Source organism: Megalops cyprinoides, chromosome 15, assembly GCF_013368585.1.
Source record: "Megalops cyprinoides isolate fMegCyp1 chromosome 15, fMegCyp1.pri, whole genome shotgun sequence".
Lineage (NCBI taxonomy): Eukaryota > Metazoa > Chordata > Actinopteri > Elopiformes > Megalopidae > Megalops > Megalops cyprinoides.
This window is the reverse complement of record NC_050597.1, coordinates 12,127,172-12,140,575: the sequence shown is the minus strand read 5'-3', so window position 1 is coordinate 12,140,575 and position 13,404 is coordinate 12,127,172. Positions and strand designations below refer to the sequence as shown.

At 46.1% G+C, this 13,404-nt stretch overlaps 1 protein-coding gene across 2 annotated transcripts in view; it reads left to right on the top strand.

The window, feature by feature from the left end:
- heatr5b (HEAT repeat containing 5B) overlaps positions 1-13,404 on the top strand; it is a 30,261-nt gene that overhangs the window by 265 nt on the left and 16,592 nt on the right. Inside the window, exons 2-20 of one of the 2 annotated variants that reach the window (XM_036546388.1) lie at positions 1,169-1,367; positions 2,014-2,225; positions 3,545-3,653; positions 3,882-4,031; positions 4,395-4,566; positions 4,884-5,041; positions 5,348-5,597; positions 8,433-8,588; positions 8,762-9,012; positions 9,258-9,369; positions 9,473-9,625; positions 9,747-9,846; positions 10,108-10,217; positions 10,574-10,737; positions 11,136-11,311; positions 11,550-11,655; positions 12,001-12,191; positions 12,415-12,574; positions 12,679-12,868. In XM_036546388.1, coding sequence (XP_036402281.1) covers positions 1,242-1,367; positions 2,014-2,225; positions 3,545-3,653; positions 3,882-4,031; positions 4,395-4,566; positions 4,884-5,041; positions 5,348-5,597; positions 8,433-8,588; positions 8,762-9,012; positions 9,258-9,369; positions 9,473-9,625; positions 9,747-9,846; positions 10,108-10,217; positions 10,574-10,737; positions 11,136-11,311; positions 11,550-11,655; positions 12,001-12,191; positions 12,415-12,574; positions 12,679-12,868 — 3,046 coding nt within the window. In that variant the 5' untranslated portion in view covers positions 1,169-1,241. Of the gene's footprint in view, positions 1-1,168; positions 1,368-2,013; positions 2,226-3,544; positions 3,654-3,881; positions 4,032-4,394; positions 4,567-4,883; positions 5,042-5,347; positions 5,649-8,432; positions 8,589-8,761; positions 9,013-9,257; positions 9,370-9,472; positions 9,626-9,746; positions 9,847-10,107; positions 10,218-10,573; positions 10,738-11,135; positions 11,312-11,549; positions 11,656-12,000; positions 12,192-12,414; positions 12,575-12,678; positions 12,869-13,404 lie in introns of both variants that reach the window. The other variant, XM_036546387.1, reaches the window with a different exon arrangement.

Here is a 13,404-nt window from a genome sequence, read left to right as displayed (position 1 = left end):
CAAATGAGCTTTCTGTTGTCATGTTATTGAATGGTGCTAGGTAGCACTATTTGACACTCGTTTAAAATGTAGTTGTGTAACAGACCAGCTAATGTTTGTAGCTGGACGTGTGGCATATATAACTACTTAGCTATTGCTGTGAATATTGTGGAGTGTTTATTGTAATGCTGGTTATACAGAACGTTAGCTAGCCCGTTCCATTAAATTAACCAGAAAAGGTGAAACAAGCCACCTTTTCTCGGTAGCTAAGATAGCCAGTTAGATTGTAGCAGGATCAGGTAGTAGCTGGTAGATTATAATCAATTGTGTGAAAGGTAGCTAGCAACGACGATTAGCTAGCGAGTCTATGTACTGTATGTGCTCTGTACTGTCCCAGTCCCAGACAGTGTTATTGGTTACTAGGAACTTCAAACCCACACAGAAGCGTTCACTTCCCGATTGCTGTGAATTGTTATCTACACTATATTGTCTAGCTAGTTCAACTCGTTTTTTGTACGTTAAATGTTGGAAGTGAAATGGTTTGTGACAAGCATTCGTATTTTTACGATTCAGAGAGGTGTTTTCATGTTGTAATAAAATATTTCATTATCATTTGACGCTTGTGATGTAGCGAGCATGTTGGATTTTCAAAAGTCCCCAACTCATTTATTACCGTTTGTGTCAACACTGACATCGACGTCTAGCCATATTTTAGCTGTTGTTGCTAGCTGTATTTTACAAGAGTGAGGTAACTATCTGTTTAATTCCATTGTACTAACGCACTGACTAGTGGACTGTGTGATGTCGACTGTAAATTACTTAGCATAACAGGTTTGCAATGGCATGAACTACCCAAGACAATAGTTTGTGGAAACCCATGACCCTAACTGAATTAAATAGAAAGGTTGGACTGTAAGATGCAGGATGAAATAATACTATGAACAACAACGGTACACCTAAAAGGAGCATATCTGTAATGGATGGCTCAGAGCCCTTCTATGCTTCTTAGAATTCAGCAGACATTTGCCAAAGTAACTCTACTCGACTCTTTCCCATTCGTTTATTTCATATTCAGCAACACCAAATAACAATGATTCTGTTTTGCAGTTCTAAGAAAAGTAAACCAAACTGGCAATGCTCATTTCTCACATCTAAAAGTTTTTTTGTGTGTTGTGTTTGTGATTTAAAGGTAAAGCTATTTGACTGGGTGTTCTGCAAAGGAACCCTACTTTCTCGGTTGTTGCTGCTTGCGGTGTCTTCCAATGGAGCTGGCTCACAGTTTGCTGCTCAATGAAGATGCCCTGGCTCAGATCACTGAGGCCAAGAGGCCTGTCTTCATCTTTGAATGGCTCCGCTTCTTGGATAAAGTTCTCGTTGCAGCAAATAAGGTAAGTTAAGTATCCCTTATTGGGTCACTTAGCCGATGTCCTGAATCAAGAAGCATAACATCAGTTGCATTGATTGTTGCACTGCTATGACTATAAAAATGAGCTAAAATGATAAAAATAGCTATCATTGGGATCTCTTTCACAATAATATCAGTGTGTCAGTGATAAAATACTCATGATACTCACCTGAATGTCGTGTTTCAATGATAAAATAACCTCAGCATTCACTGTTATCATTGTAGTTGTCATTGTGACTCCGAGTTTAACTAACCAAAAACCATAACAACTCTGAATTAACCGATCATGGAAACCACGCAGTAATATTTAGCACCACTGTAAAAAGATGATGGTGGCTCTCAGTCAGTCCTCTCAGAAGTGGACTTACAAAGGCAGACTTGCTTTGTGTTGGTGGGGGTTTGTGAATGGGACTTAACCAGTGAAGCTTTCCTCTAGCGCTAAAGCCAGCTGTTTTACACATGCTGACAACCTATTTAATGCCTGTGTGAGCTTGCATGATGGTTTGTGGAATGAATACTACTAATGTAACTAGCTAAAGTTATTTAGAGTGGCTAGTTGCAACATCCTCCAGCTGGAGGGTGGGGGAGGTGAATGCAGTTGTCTGACGGGCGTGTCTGTGTGGGGGCAGGTGGATGTAAAGGAGAAGCAGAAGAAGCTGGTGGAGCAGCTCACAGGTCTCATCAGTAGTGCCCCGGGGCCCCCCACCCGCAAACTGCTGGCCAAAAACTTGGCCACCCTCTACAGCATCGGGGACACCTTCACTGTCTTCCAGACCCTGGACAAGTGCAATGACATCATCAAGAGCAAGGATGACACTCCTGCCTACCTGCCCACCAAACTGTGAGCTGTTACTTTTTTCTGTATTGGATTATTGGTTGGTTCATGCTTTCCTCACCTGGAGTCTGTTGCAACTACACGGCAATAGCAGACACTGGCCCACTTTGTATTATCAGGAACTAGGGCCTGCGTATTTTCTGCTGTTTTTTGGGCACAGGTATGGCACAAGTGAAGCAGGAAGCCATTTGTATGCCCCTGTCCTGTAAGGGAACAGTAGAGCTAAGGACATGGATGTGTCACTACTCATCTATCTATTGTTAATAGAGGGAATATATTTGGTTAAAAATTCATTAGGATCTCTTGAAGTCTAGACGTAGCTTTTACATGTCTCCTTAGAAGTTATGTCCAATGTGTTTTCTTTAATGGCATTGTTTAGACTGTCATTCAGAGAGCTCCGTTATGAGGAAGTCATGCTGAGATAATACCTGCACAGTGTGCAAGTAGTATTTTAAATGTTCCCCCCTTTTTTCTTTACTCTTCACTTATACCTTTGTGCACTTTAACTTTTAACAAAAGGTGCAATGTTAAACCTGTCTGCCTCTGCATGGTCATTTGCACCTTTTTCCACCAACCAAAGACAGACAAGAGGCAATGCTCTCTTCCCCCCTAGTCAGCTGGGCAACTGCCCCCCCCCCCAACAAAAATAATTTTTTCAGGGAAACACTGCAGTGTATTGGCCCCATTAAGTTAAAATGACTCCATAGAGAAGGAAACTATTCGCATGAACCAAAAAGAAATGGGATGCCAATTGGTTTGTGTGAATGTTCCTTAAAAATTAATGCGAACTTGACCTATTTTGATGAGTACTAATGTACTGACCTACAAACTCTAAATTGAGGACTGTCAGAGATAGAGGAGGGGCAGCAGTGTAGCATAGTTGTAAGGACCACGGCTCACAACTGAAAGGTTGCTGGTTCAATTCCCTGCTGGGGCACTGCAGCTGTACCCTTGGGCAAGGTACTTAACCCACAACTGCCTCAGTAAATATCCAGCTGTATAAATGGATAATATGTAAAATTATAACCTATGTCTGTTGCTCTGGATAAGAGCGTCTGCTAAATGACAATAATGTAATGTAATGAGGAGAGGAAAAGGCAGGGGTATATATAAACCTTGAATTTTCTTAATCTGTCACCATGGCTCATTGTCATAGATATGGTAAATTCATAACAGATATGTGATTGTAAAGTTAACGTTGCTATTGCCTGTCGTGTGTTGTCACCCACCAGGCACCGGCTTGCCCAGCAGGTGCTGGATGCTGTGATGCTGTAATGGTGTAGAAATGCAGTGGTTTATGCTCACCTGCAGCACTTTGTTCACAGCGCTGCGGTGGCGTGTGTCGGGGCCTTCTATGAGAAAATGGGCCGGATGCTGGGCAGCTCCTTCCCTGAGACCATCAACAACCTCCTGAAGGCATTGAAAAGTGCAGAGGTACCATCACAGCACAGCCTGCTGTGTGTTGTGTGCATGTTTACAGTAGAGCGGTTAAGATGGTGAGGGCTTTGTGTCTCAATTTTGGGTGTAAGACCATTTCAGAATGTGAGCCGCTGAAGGGAGATGAAAAAGGGAAATTTTTAGGTGAGTGCGCTTCATTTGTGACGACAGCTTCTTTTCCTTCCTCCACTTCCTCCTCTTCCTTTTTTTTTTGTCTGACCCCAGTCCCAGGGTCGTGGGGAGATCCTGCTCAGCCTTCAGAAGGTGCTGAGTGGGCTCGGGGGGGCAGCAGCCTCCTGTCATCGGGACATCTACAAGAACGCCAGATCCTTACTGACTGACAGGTCCATGGCCGTCAGGTGTGCAGTTGCCAAGGTGAGTCTATAAATGCATGTATTTCGTTTTCAGTGATACCTTTTTCAGAGGTCAGGGGCAGTGTGTAGATGGACACAATATCAAGCTGCGCCAAGGGGCAGCTGTCTGACGTATTAAAATGAAAAATCTAACTGATAATGCATTTTTATTATTTTAAGATTAAATCATATTTGAATAAAATTGATGTTTCATTTATTTTACAGATTTTTTGACAATATCCTTGAAAATTGTCCAGAAGAACCATAAATTGTAGTGGGTTCTAAAGGGTAAAACACAGGCCCATCAGATACAAGTTATGATTTGTTGAAGAAACACAGGCTGTACTCTGGACTACTGAACACAGTGACACTTTTCCCCTAATAGTGCTTGCTGGAGCTGCAGAACGAGGCTGTGTTCATGTGGACCACAGAGCTGGAAAATGTGGCTACCCTGTGCTTCAAGGCCCTGGAAGGGTCCAACTACGGGGTGCGAGTGGCTGTGTCCAAGCTGCTGGGGACAGTGATGGCCACTGCTTTGTTGCCCAAGCAAGCTGCTGGTGAGAGGAGAGACATGTTGATTGGCTGGTTTTTGTGATTATCTGTATGAATATGTACGTGCTTAGGCCCATCACTCCTCAGCAACCATGGCTCATCGACAGCTGTTCTGCATTACAGCCAGTTCTGGGCAGTTTTCTTGATGAATGGATGGTCCCAATTTTAATTGGCACCACCACCGATTGTTTACCAGTTTCAGGGCTGTTTAGTGCAGTCTTCCGTTCTGAGCACTGTGAGGTCTGGAAGTCCATGTAGAAATGTTACAGTGACCACATCTCCTCTGGTGCGATGTTACAGTATTCTGTGTTCCCTGGTGCAGTGATGCGTCAGAATGTCAAGAAGGCCACGCTGGAAGAGGTGCTGGAGCTGATGGCCACAGGCTTCCTGCGGGGCGGGTCTGGCTTCCTGAAGAGCGGGGGCGAGATGCTGAAGGGCGGCGGCTCTGTCAGCAGGGAGGTGCGGGTGGGCGTCACACAGGTCAGTGAGGCTTCCTATCTGTACATAGAACCTAAATGGCTGTGTGTTTGGTTTGCCAAGGCATTGGTTTCAGTTGATTATATGAAGACAATTTTTTTATTTTTATATACCATTTCTGATCTTGTGTTTATGAAATCTCTTAGTATATGCAGGGATATGGATCGAAAGCTAGCAGAGCTGGGACTATTCATTTTCTGAGATCAATAAGTTGTACAGTATCTGTTCCCTCAAGAAAAGATCACATTTCTGAGATCATAACGATGACATCATAATAATAATGATGTAATCGTCTCTCCGCACGCCCAGGCTTACGTTGTGTTCGTGACCACGCTGGGCGGGCAGTGGCTGGAGCGCAACTTCGCCACCTTCCTGTCCCACGTGCTGGACCTGGTGTCGCACCCGCGGGCCACGCAGACGCACGTGGAGGCGGTGTACTCGCGCCGCTGCGTCTCCTTCATGCTGCGCGCCACGCTCGGCGGCCTGCTGGGGGAGAAGGCCCAGATCGCCGCCGGCAAGGAGATCTGCCAGGCCATCGCCAAGCAGATGAGGGCTGTTGGTAAGGAGGTGGTTGATGGGGGGGAAATATCCAGGTTCAGAGCATTACAGAGTAAGTACTTGTCCTTAATTTTTTTTTTTCCCCGTTTGTTTTGTTTAGGTTGAAGCTGTTTGCTTTTTTTCGGCCGCTTTTGCTAAGCTTGCTCATGCATCTCCACCTCGCTAACACACTTAATAATTGCCTTGACCAGCCTTGTTTGTTTGCTGTGTTCAACTTTGCATTTGTGTGCTATCACCTTTTCTCAGTTTTCTCACTTCGGTGGTGCTGAAAAAATGGCTTATTGGAAATTATCAGAGCAAAGTCTCTCAGTGAGGCCATCCAGTTTTATTCAATAACAAAAAAGCAGGAAGGTTTGTTAAACTAGATGTATCTAGGATCTCTGTATATGCAGAGTAATGAATTGTAGCTTGCATGTTGTGACCTAGCTACCCATGCTTAAATGTTATTATCTGGATAACATATAACCATATAACCAGCTGCATAGTTGTCTAGTTCTAATTTTGACTTTTAGTACCACTGAATATCCCATGATTGTGTTTTATGGTTCTAGTTTTGTTTTGCCGTACATTTCCATCAAAATGCAAGGCTTTACAGCACATGACTAACACACACTTAACACCTACTGTGCCCAGGGTACCATGAGCTGTGAATGTGTACCAGAATCTGATATTTGATATCTGATATTTGTCAGCTCGTGTCTATACAGCCTATCCTTGATTTGCTTAATATTCATGTAATAAAGACCCCTAAAACTCTATGTGGCAATGTACAAGCAGGACCATTTATTCACATTAACTGAACTTTACATCATATGTGTGTCATACATTATGAGTTTGTGCCTGAACAGTTTACACTGCTGGTGGTCTGTCATTGAAACTTGAGAATGAGAATGAGCATGGAAGAATGTCTGAGCAGCTAACAGGTTCAGAAACATTTACAATGGGATCTGTTAGGTCCTTACATTGAGTTATAGCAGTGCGGCCCATAAGTTTTTTTTTTTTTTTTTTTTATCATTCAAAACAGTAATGTTATTTAGGATGAAATTGCAACTGCATTTCACTTGACTCCATGCGTTGCCACTCCTGTTTTCCTTCAGGGTAAATGGCTGAATTAACAATATACTACACAAAGCACTTTATTCCAGTTGGCTTTAAATCCATTAACCACAGACTAGCCTTCTCTCTGTTTGCCTGTGTTATTCATCCATTTTGTATGTGCAAGCAGAAAAGCTTTGGCTGTTGACTAAACATACCGCAATAGAAGCGTTTTTTTTTTTTTCATTTTATTATGTATTGTTCCAGGTCTTCCCCTTTTTTCAATACACATATTCACTGCCTTAAATAACAATAGACTAATCAGAGCCTTTCAGAGCATATTTCCATTTCATAATAGTTTTGTCTGTGCCATTCATATCAAAAATCCATTCCATGGCTAATTTCTTCACAAACTGCTTTCACCCATATAGGTGTCGCAGTGTTTGTTTTTACACGTCCAATACATTTTCTTCTTTTTTTAAACTTTACTATTCTTACTCTGTGATTGGCTTTGAAACCTATATTGAAAAACCATTTTGAAGGTGGTCTCTGTAGACTGTCTCTCTTTCTCTCTCTCTGTTCTTCTCTCTCTCTATCTCTCTGTTTCTCTCTCTCTCTCTTTCTAAAATACCATCTTGGAAATAAATGCAATCGCTTTCTGTGACCTGCTCACTTGACTCTTTCTAGTTGTTACAGCAGGGCTCTGAAGATTTAAATATGTTAATTCCAGCATGCACCTACAGGTGACAGCTTACAGCTGGCAGAACATTCATATCCTTTAAACTGCCTTTGACACATGTCAGGTTCCTGCTGCTCTGTTTCATAGTCAAGTTACGAAAGGAGCTGCAGCAGGGACTTATTGAGCTGCTTGTACATCACTCCTGGTCAAAAGATGAGCAGTGATCCTTAATGTTTTAAACCTGTAATACTCAAACAGTATCAATGTACTGTGAACTTTAGTTGAGCACGTCTGACATGGCACACAGACATAGTCATGCACGCCCTTTTTAACGGCTACCTCAACTCCACACAGCAGGGAACTCTTCTGTCTCTCACTGGCGGCTCCCTCTGCATTGCTCTATTTGCATTGGGATGCAGCCATTTTTTTGCATAGCTTTACTGCCTCCTTGATAACCTTCAGAGCCCGGTCTGTAAGCCAGTGCTGTGTGCCAGTCACCCATCTGCAGAGGCCGTGCTGAGGTCTGCGCCCTCTGTCGGCTGCTGGTACTACTGCATGGGTCACTGACACATACATATAGCAAGGCCAGCATTCAGTTGGGGGATTAACCGAGAGACTTCTCTCAAAGAAAAAAAAAAAGCAGATAATAATGATTTGGAATAGTTAAATTATGCCCAGTTTGATGAGTTAAAGAAGGTAGATCAAATTGTTATGGAATTATTATGGAACTATGATTTTGATTCTGATTCTGTAGCGGGAGTGATATCTTTCCTGGTTAAACCCCCTTTACTGTTAATTGCAAATGTTCATTCATGACACATTGTAGATATAGATATTTACTAGTGTAATAGTATATTTAATAGATAATAGCATAATCACAGTAATTATGTTCTGCCATGCAGATACTACTCAGCTAATTTTAAAGTAACCTGAATGTCCGTTGCTGTCAAAAAAAAAATCATCCTTAATAATGATTTTATAATGTGGGAAAAGTAATTTGGATCACATAGGTTGATGTCTGTTTAGGTTTAGTTCTGCAGGATGAAGTGCACTCAAAACCTCTTCCCGTTCCTCTCTCTGTCTCTCTCCCCCCCCCCTCCCCCCTCTCCCGTGTGTCTGCAGAGGCGGTGGTGAACGACACCAGCAGCGAGAACAAGGCGGGCGCTGCAGACGTGTCCGCCAGCCAGCACGTGATGGTGTGCGCTCTGAAGGAGCTGGGCAGCCTGGTGCAGAGCCTGAGCGCCACGGCCTCGCCCCTCATCCAGGAGCCCTCCATCGGTAGGGCAGTGCATCACAGCAAATGGCAGTGAACTCCGCCTGCCTGAACCTGCCAGTCTGCAAACGGGCATTTACGTAATCTAGGTTTAGGTAGTCATAATAAGGTGCGTTACACTGTAACTATTGGATACCGCAGTCTGTGACTGTGTGCTCACTGCTGGCTGTTCCTGCAGGTCTCCTGGAAACGGTGACGTCGGTGCTGCTGCACCCCAGCATGGCCGCCCGGCTGGCGGCCGCCTGGTGCCTGCGGTGCGTTGCCGTGGCGCTGCCCTATCAGCTCACCCCGCTGCTGGACCGCTGTGCGGAGCGGATCAATAACCTGAAGACCTCCCCCGAGGCTGTGAGCGGATACAGCTTCGCCATGGCCGCTCTGCTGGGGGGTGTGCACCAGTGCCCTCTGGGCATCCCCCACTCCAAGGGCAAGGTCTGCACCCCCTGCCCAGTCCGCCTGCACTCATGCCCTTCTGTTCTCAGTGGCTTCTTTTTCAGTCTGTACCAGATTGTGATCTGTTTGTTACTGGTTTTATAGTAACCTCTGATGTTATTTTTTTTAAAAAAGAGCAGCTCTTTTTAAACCACACTGAAAAATTACATCTCTCTGATAGAGGCAGTGAAGTGAATTGCATCAGTCTGAGAGTCCCTTTCTTTCTGTCCACGCTGCTGCTGTAGATGGTGGTGAGCATTGCAGAGGACCTTCTCCGCACGGCGGCCCAGAATAGCCGTCTCTCTCTCCAGCGCACCCAGGCTGGCTGGCTGCTCCTGGGGGCTCTCATGACTCTGGGTATGCCCTCACCTCTTTAACCACAACACAACAGTGCATATGGGCAGGTCAGCAGGCCCTCACCCTGGTTCTTCTCCTCTGCCCCCTCTGCCCCTGTGCACAGGCCCCTCCCTGGTCCGCTACCACCTGCCCAAGATGCTGCTGCTGTGGCGGAACGTGTTCCCGCGCTCCCAGAAGGAGCTGGAGGCGGAGAAGGCCCGGGGAGACTCCTTCACCTGGCAGGTCACCCTGGAGGGCCGCGCTGGGGCGCTGTGCGGTAAACGCTCCCTCATTAGTTGTTAATGCAGTGTATGGATTAGCTTTGTTGCTAATTGCTCAGGGGACCCTTCCTATGGTAGACTCCAGTTCTTCTGACCATATTCCCCTGCCCCCTTTAGCTATGCGGAGCTTTGTGGCCCACTGCCCTGAGCTCCTCACAGAGGATGTGATCCGAAGGCTGATGACCCCCATCGAGTGTGCCATGACCATGATGTCACAGTGAGTGTGATTAACAGCCCCCATCATGCACTGCTCATTGGTGCACGGCTGGAGCTGGCCACAGAAATGGGAAGGGAATCGCACTGCAGCACTAACTCAGTGTGTTACTGGAGGTTCAGCTCCTGTGCTGCATTGTTGAAAAGAAGAGTGGCTGTCAGGAGAGGAATCGAACCAGTGGTGTTCTATTGAGCTGTGATCTCAGACCAGCCTCTGTGTATAGCTTTTTTTGCATTGCGCTCCTAATTGTTATTGGGTCCACAGTGTACCTGCGGTGATCAAGGTCCACGGAGCTCACCTCAAGGCCAGTGCTGCAATGGTGAGGCTGAGGCTGTATGACATCCTGGCCCTTTTACCCCCCAAGACATATGAAGGTAAGGGGAAGTCAGCAGAGAGGCGCCTAGCGACTGTTCTGTCTCCTCAGCTGCACTGGTCTTTCTCCTCATACCTGAACCGTGAATAGAAGGCCAGTAATCCTGTCAAAAGGAGAGCTCTGGGGCTCCTGAGTGGCTAAGCCGGGTAAAGCACTTGTTTCAAGTCCAGGTTGGCCTTCAGCTTCTGCACTTTTACAACAGCGTAGAGGGTATTACAGACAGGCACGCTGAACGTGCTGCATTTAGCCGTTCCAAAAGGTTGAAATGGGCGATAAAGCATGTAGAAAATGCTGAATTCCATAGAAGCTCTGTCTCTGAAGAGTGCATGTGTGTGGATTTCCTCTGGTGTCCTTAAGGGAGCTTCAACGCCCTCCTGAGGGAGCTGGTGGCAGAGTTCACCCTGACGGACAACTCGGCCAACACCACCACCTCGCTGCTGCGCTCGCTCTGTCACTATGACGACAGTGTGCTGATGGGCTCCTGGCTGCAGGAGACTGACCACAAGTCCATTGAGGATCAGGTGAGCAAGCAGGAGTGGCGGGGTCAAGCAGGTGTGGGAGGCCTGAGTGGACAGAGGAATCTGGGATTGGCATTTCTCCTCTTAAAGTGACGGAGGATTCTGATCTGAGAAGTTAAAGTGTTTGTATTATAAAAGCAGAAAAGTGCTGAGGTGGAGACAGTTGGCCTCCAGAGGAATTAGGCAATTTTGTTTGCAAGAAATGAAGTTTGATCTTTGCTTTTCCCTTTGTCTGAAGTCTGCAATTTCGAAATAATTAGTGGACCTGCCAGACCAGGTTGAAATGTAGCTTTTATCATGTTGCACCTTTGAAGTTTCCCTGTGAGATTAAAGGTCTGAAGTATATGAGGTCTCCATGGCGTGTGGTTATTCAGAGCTGTGTCATTATTGGTGTCCTTTAGCTGCAGCCTAACAGTGCGTCAGGCAGCGGAGCTCTGGAGCACGACCCCTCCTCCATCTACCTTCGCGTCCCTGTGGGCGAGGCAATCCCTGGTCCGCTGCCGCTCGGCGTCTCCGTCATCGACGCGTCCGTGGCACTCTTCGGGGTGGTCTTCCCTCACGTCTCCTTCAAACACAGGTGAGAGCCTCAGCTGAGATGAGTCACCTTTGTTCGGACGAAATCTGTGATCAAGGAATGTTATGTATATACTATGTCTGTGTTAGTGCAGCAGTAGCATCTGCGGTGTGTCAGTCATAGAAAATCCGCTGTGGGAGAGTTTTGTGAAGGTGGGGGGGTCATCGAGAAGGAGAAGCCATGTGCTCTCCCAGCTTACACCTCAGTCCACATTCTTAATCATGTGATACTCGTGTTCCAGGCTGCAGATGCTGGACCACTTTGCAGAGTGCATCAAGCAGGCCAAGGGCGTCCGGCAGCAGGCTGTTCAGCTGAACATCTTCACAGCCGTCCTGAGCGCACTCAAGGTGAGAGAAACCAGATCCACTTTTCAGATGCTCCAAGGGCTCTTTTATGAGACAAAAAAATCTCAAGGAAAGTGTTTGGCTAGGTGTGTAAATCATCTTTGTGAGGACCATTTCCTTCACGCCTTTTTGGTTGGTTCAATGAAACACTTTTCTTGGTATTCTTATTTGCTTTTTTTGAAGATCTAATTCTGAGCTCTAGTAAGATATGACCATTTGTATGGTTTAGTGGAAACTAATGAGAACCCTAGATGATTTGTGGGAGTTCACATTAAAGAGCATGCTTTAGAGATGGGGTGTGTGGAAGGGGCTGGTTGCTCTCCTGAGCCTGCCCACTCTCCTGTACAGGGCCTGGCAGAGAACAAGAGCAGCCTGGGCCCGGAGGAGGTGCGCAAGTCCGCGCTGGCGCTGGTTATGGGGGCGCTAGACAACCCTAACCCCATCCTGAGGTGTGCTGCAGGGGAGGCGTTGGGGCGCATGGCGCAAGTGGTCGGAGAAGCCACCTTCATCGCCAGGATGGCCCAGTACAGCTTCGACAAGTAAGAGGAGGCATCACTTCTCATTTCTACTGAATCTTCCTGTGTAACACATCTGCTTCGAATGCCATAGTTGCCATTTCATCGCATAAAATTTGTAGGGATGCAAGGCAGTCCCTGACCCGGGGACTCAAGCCTGTACCCTTTTGCTTACAAGCCCCATGCTTTAACCACCATGTCGTACTACTGTGCCATGCTCTAAACTCTGGTTGGATGTCCACGCTAGGCTGAAGTCTGCACGGGATGTGGTGTCCAGGACAGGCCACTCTCTGGCTCTGGGCTGCCTGCATCGTTATGTGGGTGGCATCGGGTCTGGCCAGCACCTGAAGACCAGCGTCAGCATCCTGCTGGCCTTGGCCCAGGACGGGACCTCTCACGAGGTGCAGGTGAGTTGGGACCTTCTGCTTCCTGGATCTTGAATCTTTAGTCCTCTGGCATACACTGAGCAGTGATGATGTACTTAATGGTGGCTCTTTGCGTCCCTGTGCAGACATGGGCGCTTCACTCCCTGGCTCTGATCGTGGACTCCAGCGGGCCGATGTACCGGGGCTACGTGGAGCCCACCCTGTCCCTGGTCCTCACCCTGCTGCTCACCGTGCCTCCGTCCCACACGGAGGTGCACCAGTGCCTCGGCCGCTGCCTGGGGGCCCTCATCACTACTGTGGGGCCAGAGCTACAAGGTAATGCACTTCAGCTTGAAAAAACCCAGCCCATTGAAAATCTCCATCTTTTTACCATTCCTCTTGGGCAGGGCTGAACTAATTGTGAATGGCCATGAACTTCCTGTTTGCTTTTTAAGGAACGAAAAACCAAAAATGTATTAATATAGTGCATACAATTTGGTGTAATTATACCTCTAGTATAATGTTATTCGGTGTATATTTGTTAATATAAGTTTTTATCGTGATAATGTTCCTGTTAGTATGGTCATTGTTATAGACCATTATAGATTATGGGCTTGAAAAATGTTTTATTTGTTCAATGAGCACTTTACTGGTTTTAACCACAAATGAGAAACGCGTGTAAGTAATGAAGATGCTTTAATTAAAACATGATAAATAGTATGCTTTTTTAAGCATTAATATTAGCTACTTATTCAAAGTTGTGTTCCTATATTTTAGGAAGTGGGAAGTGTTTTGCCCATTGGCTCAAGTAAAAAGTAGTTGAAGACCACCTGCTGTAGCGATAGTGTCCTCTGTAGGTCTCCTTGTTGCTA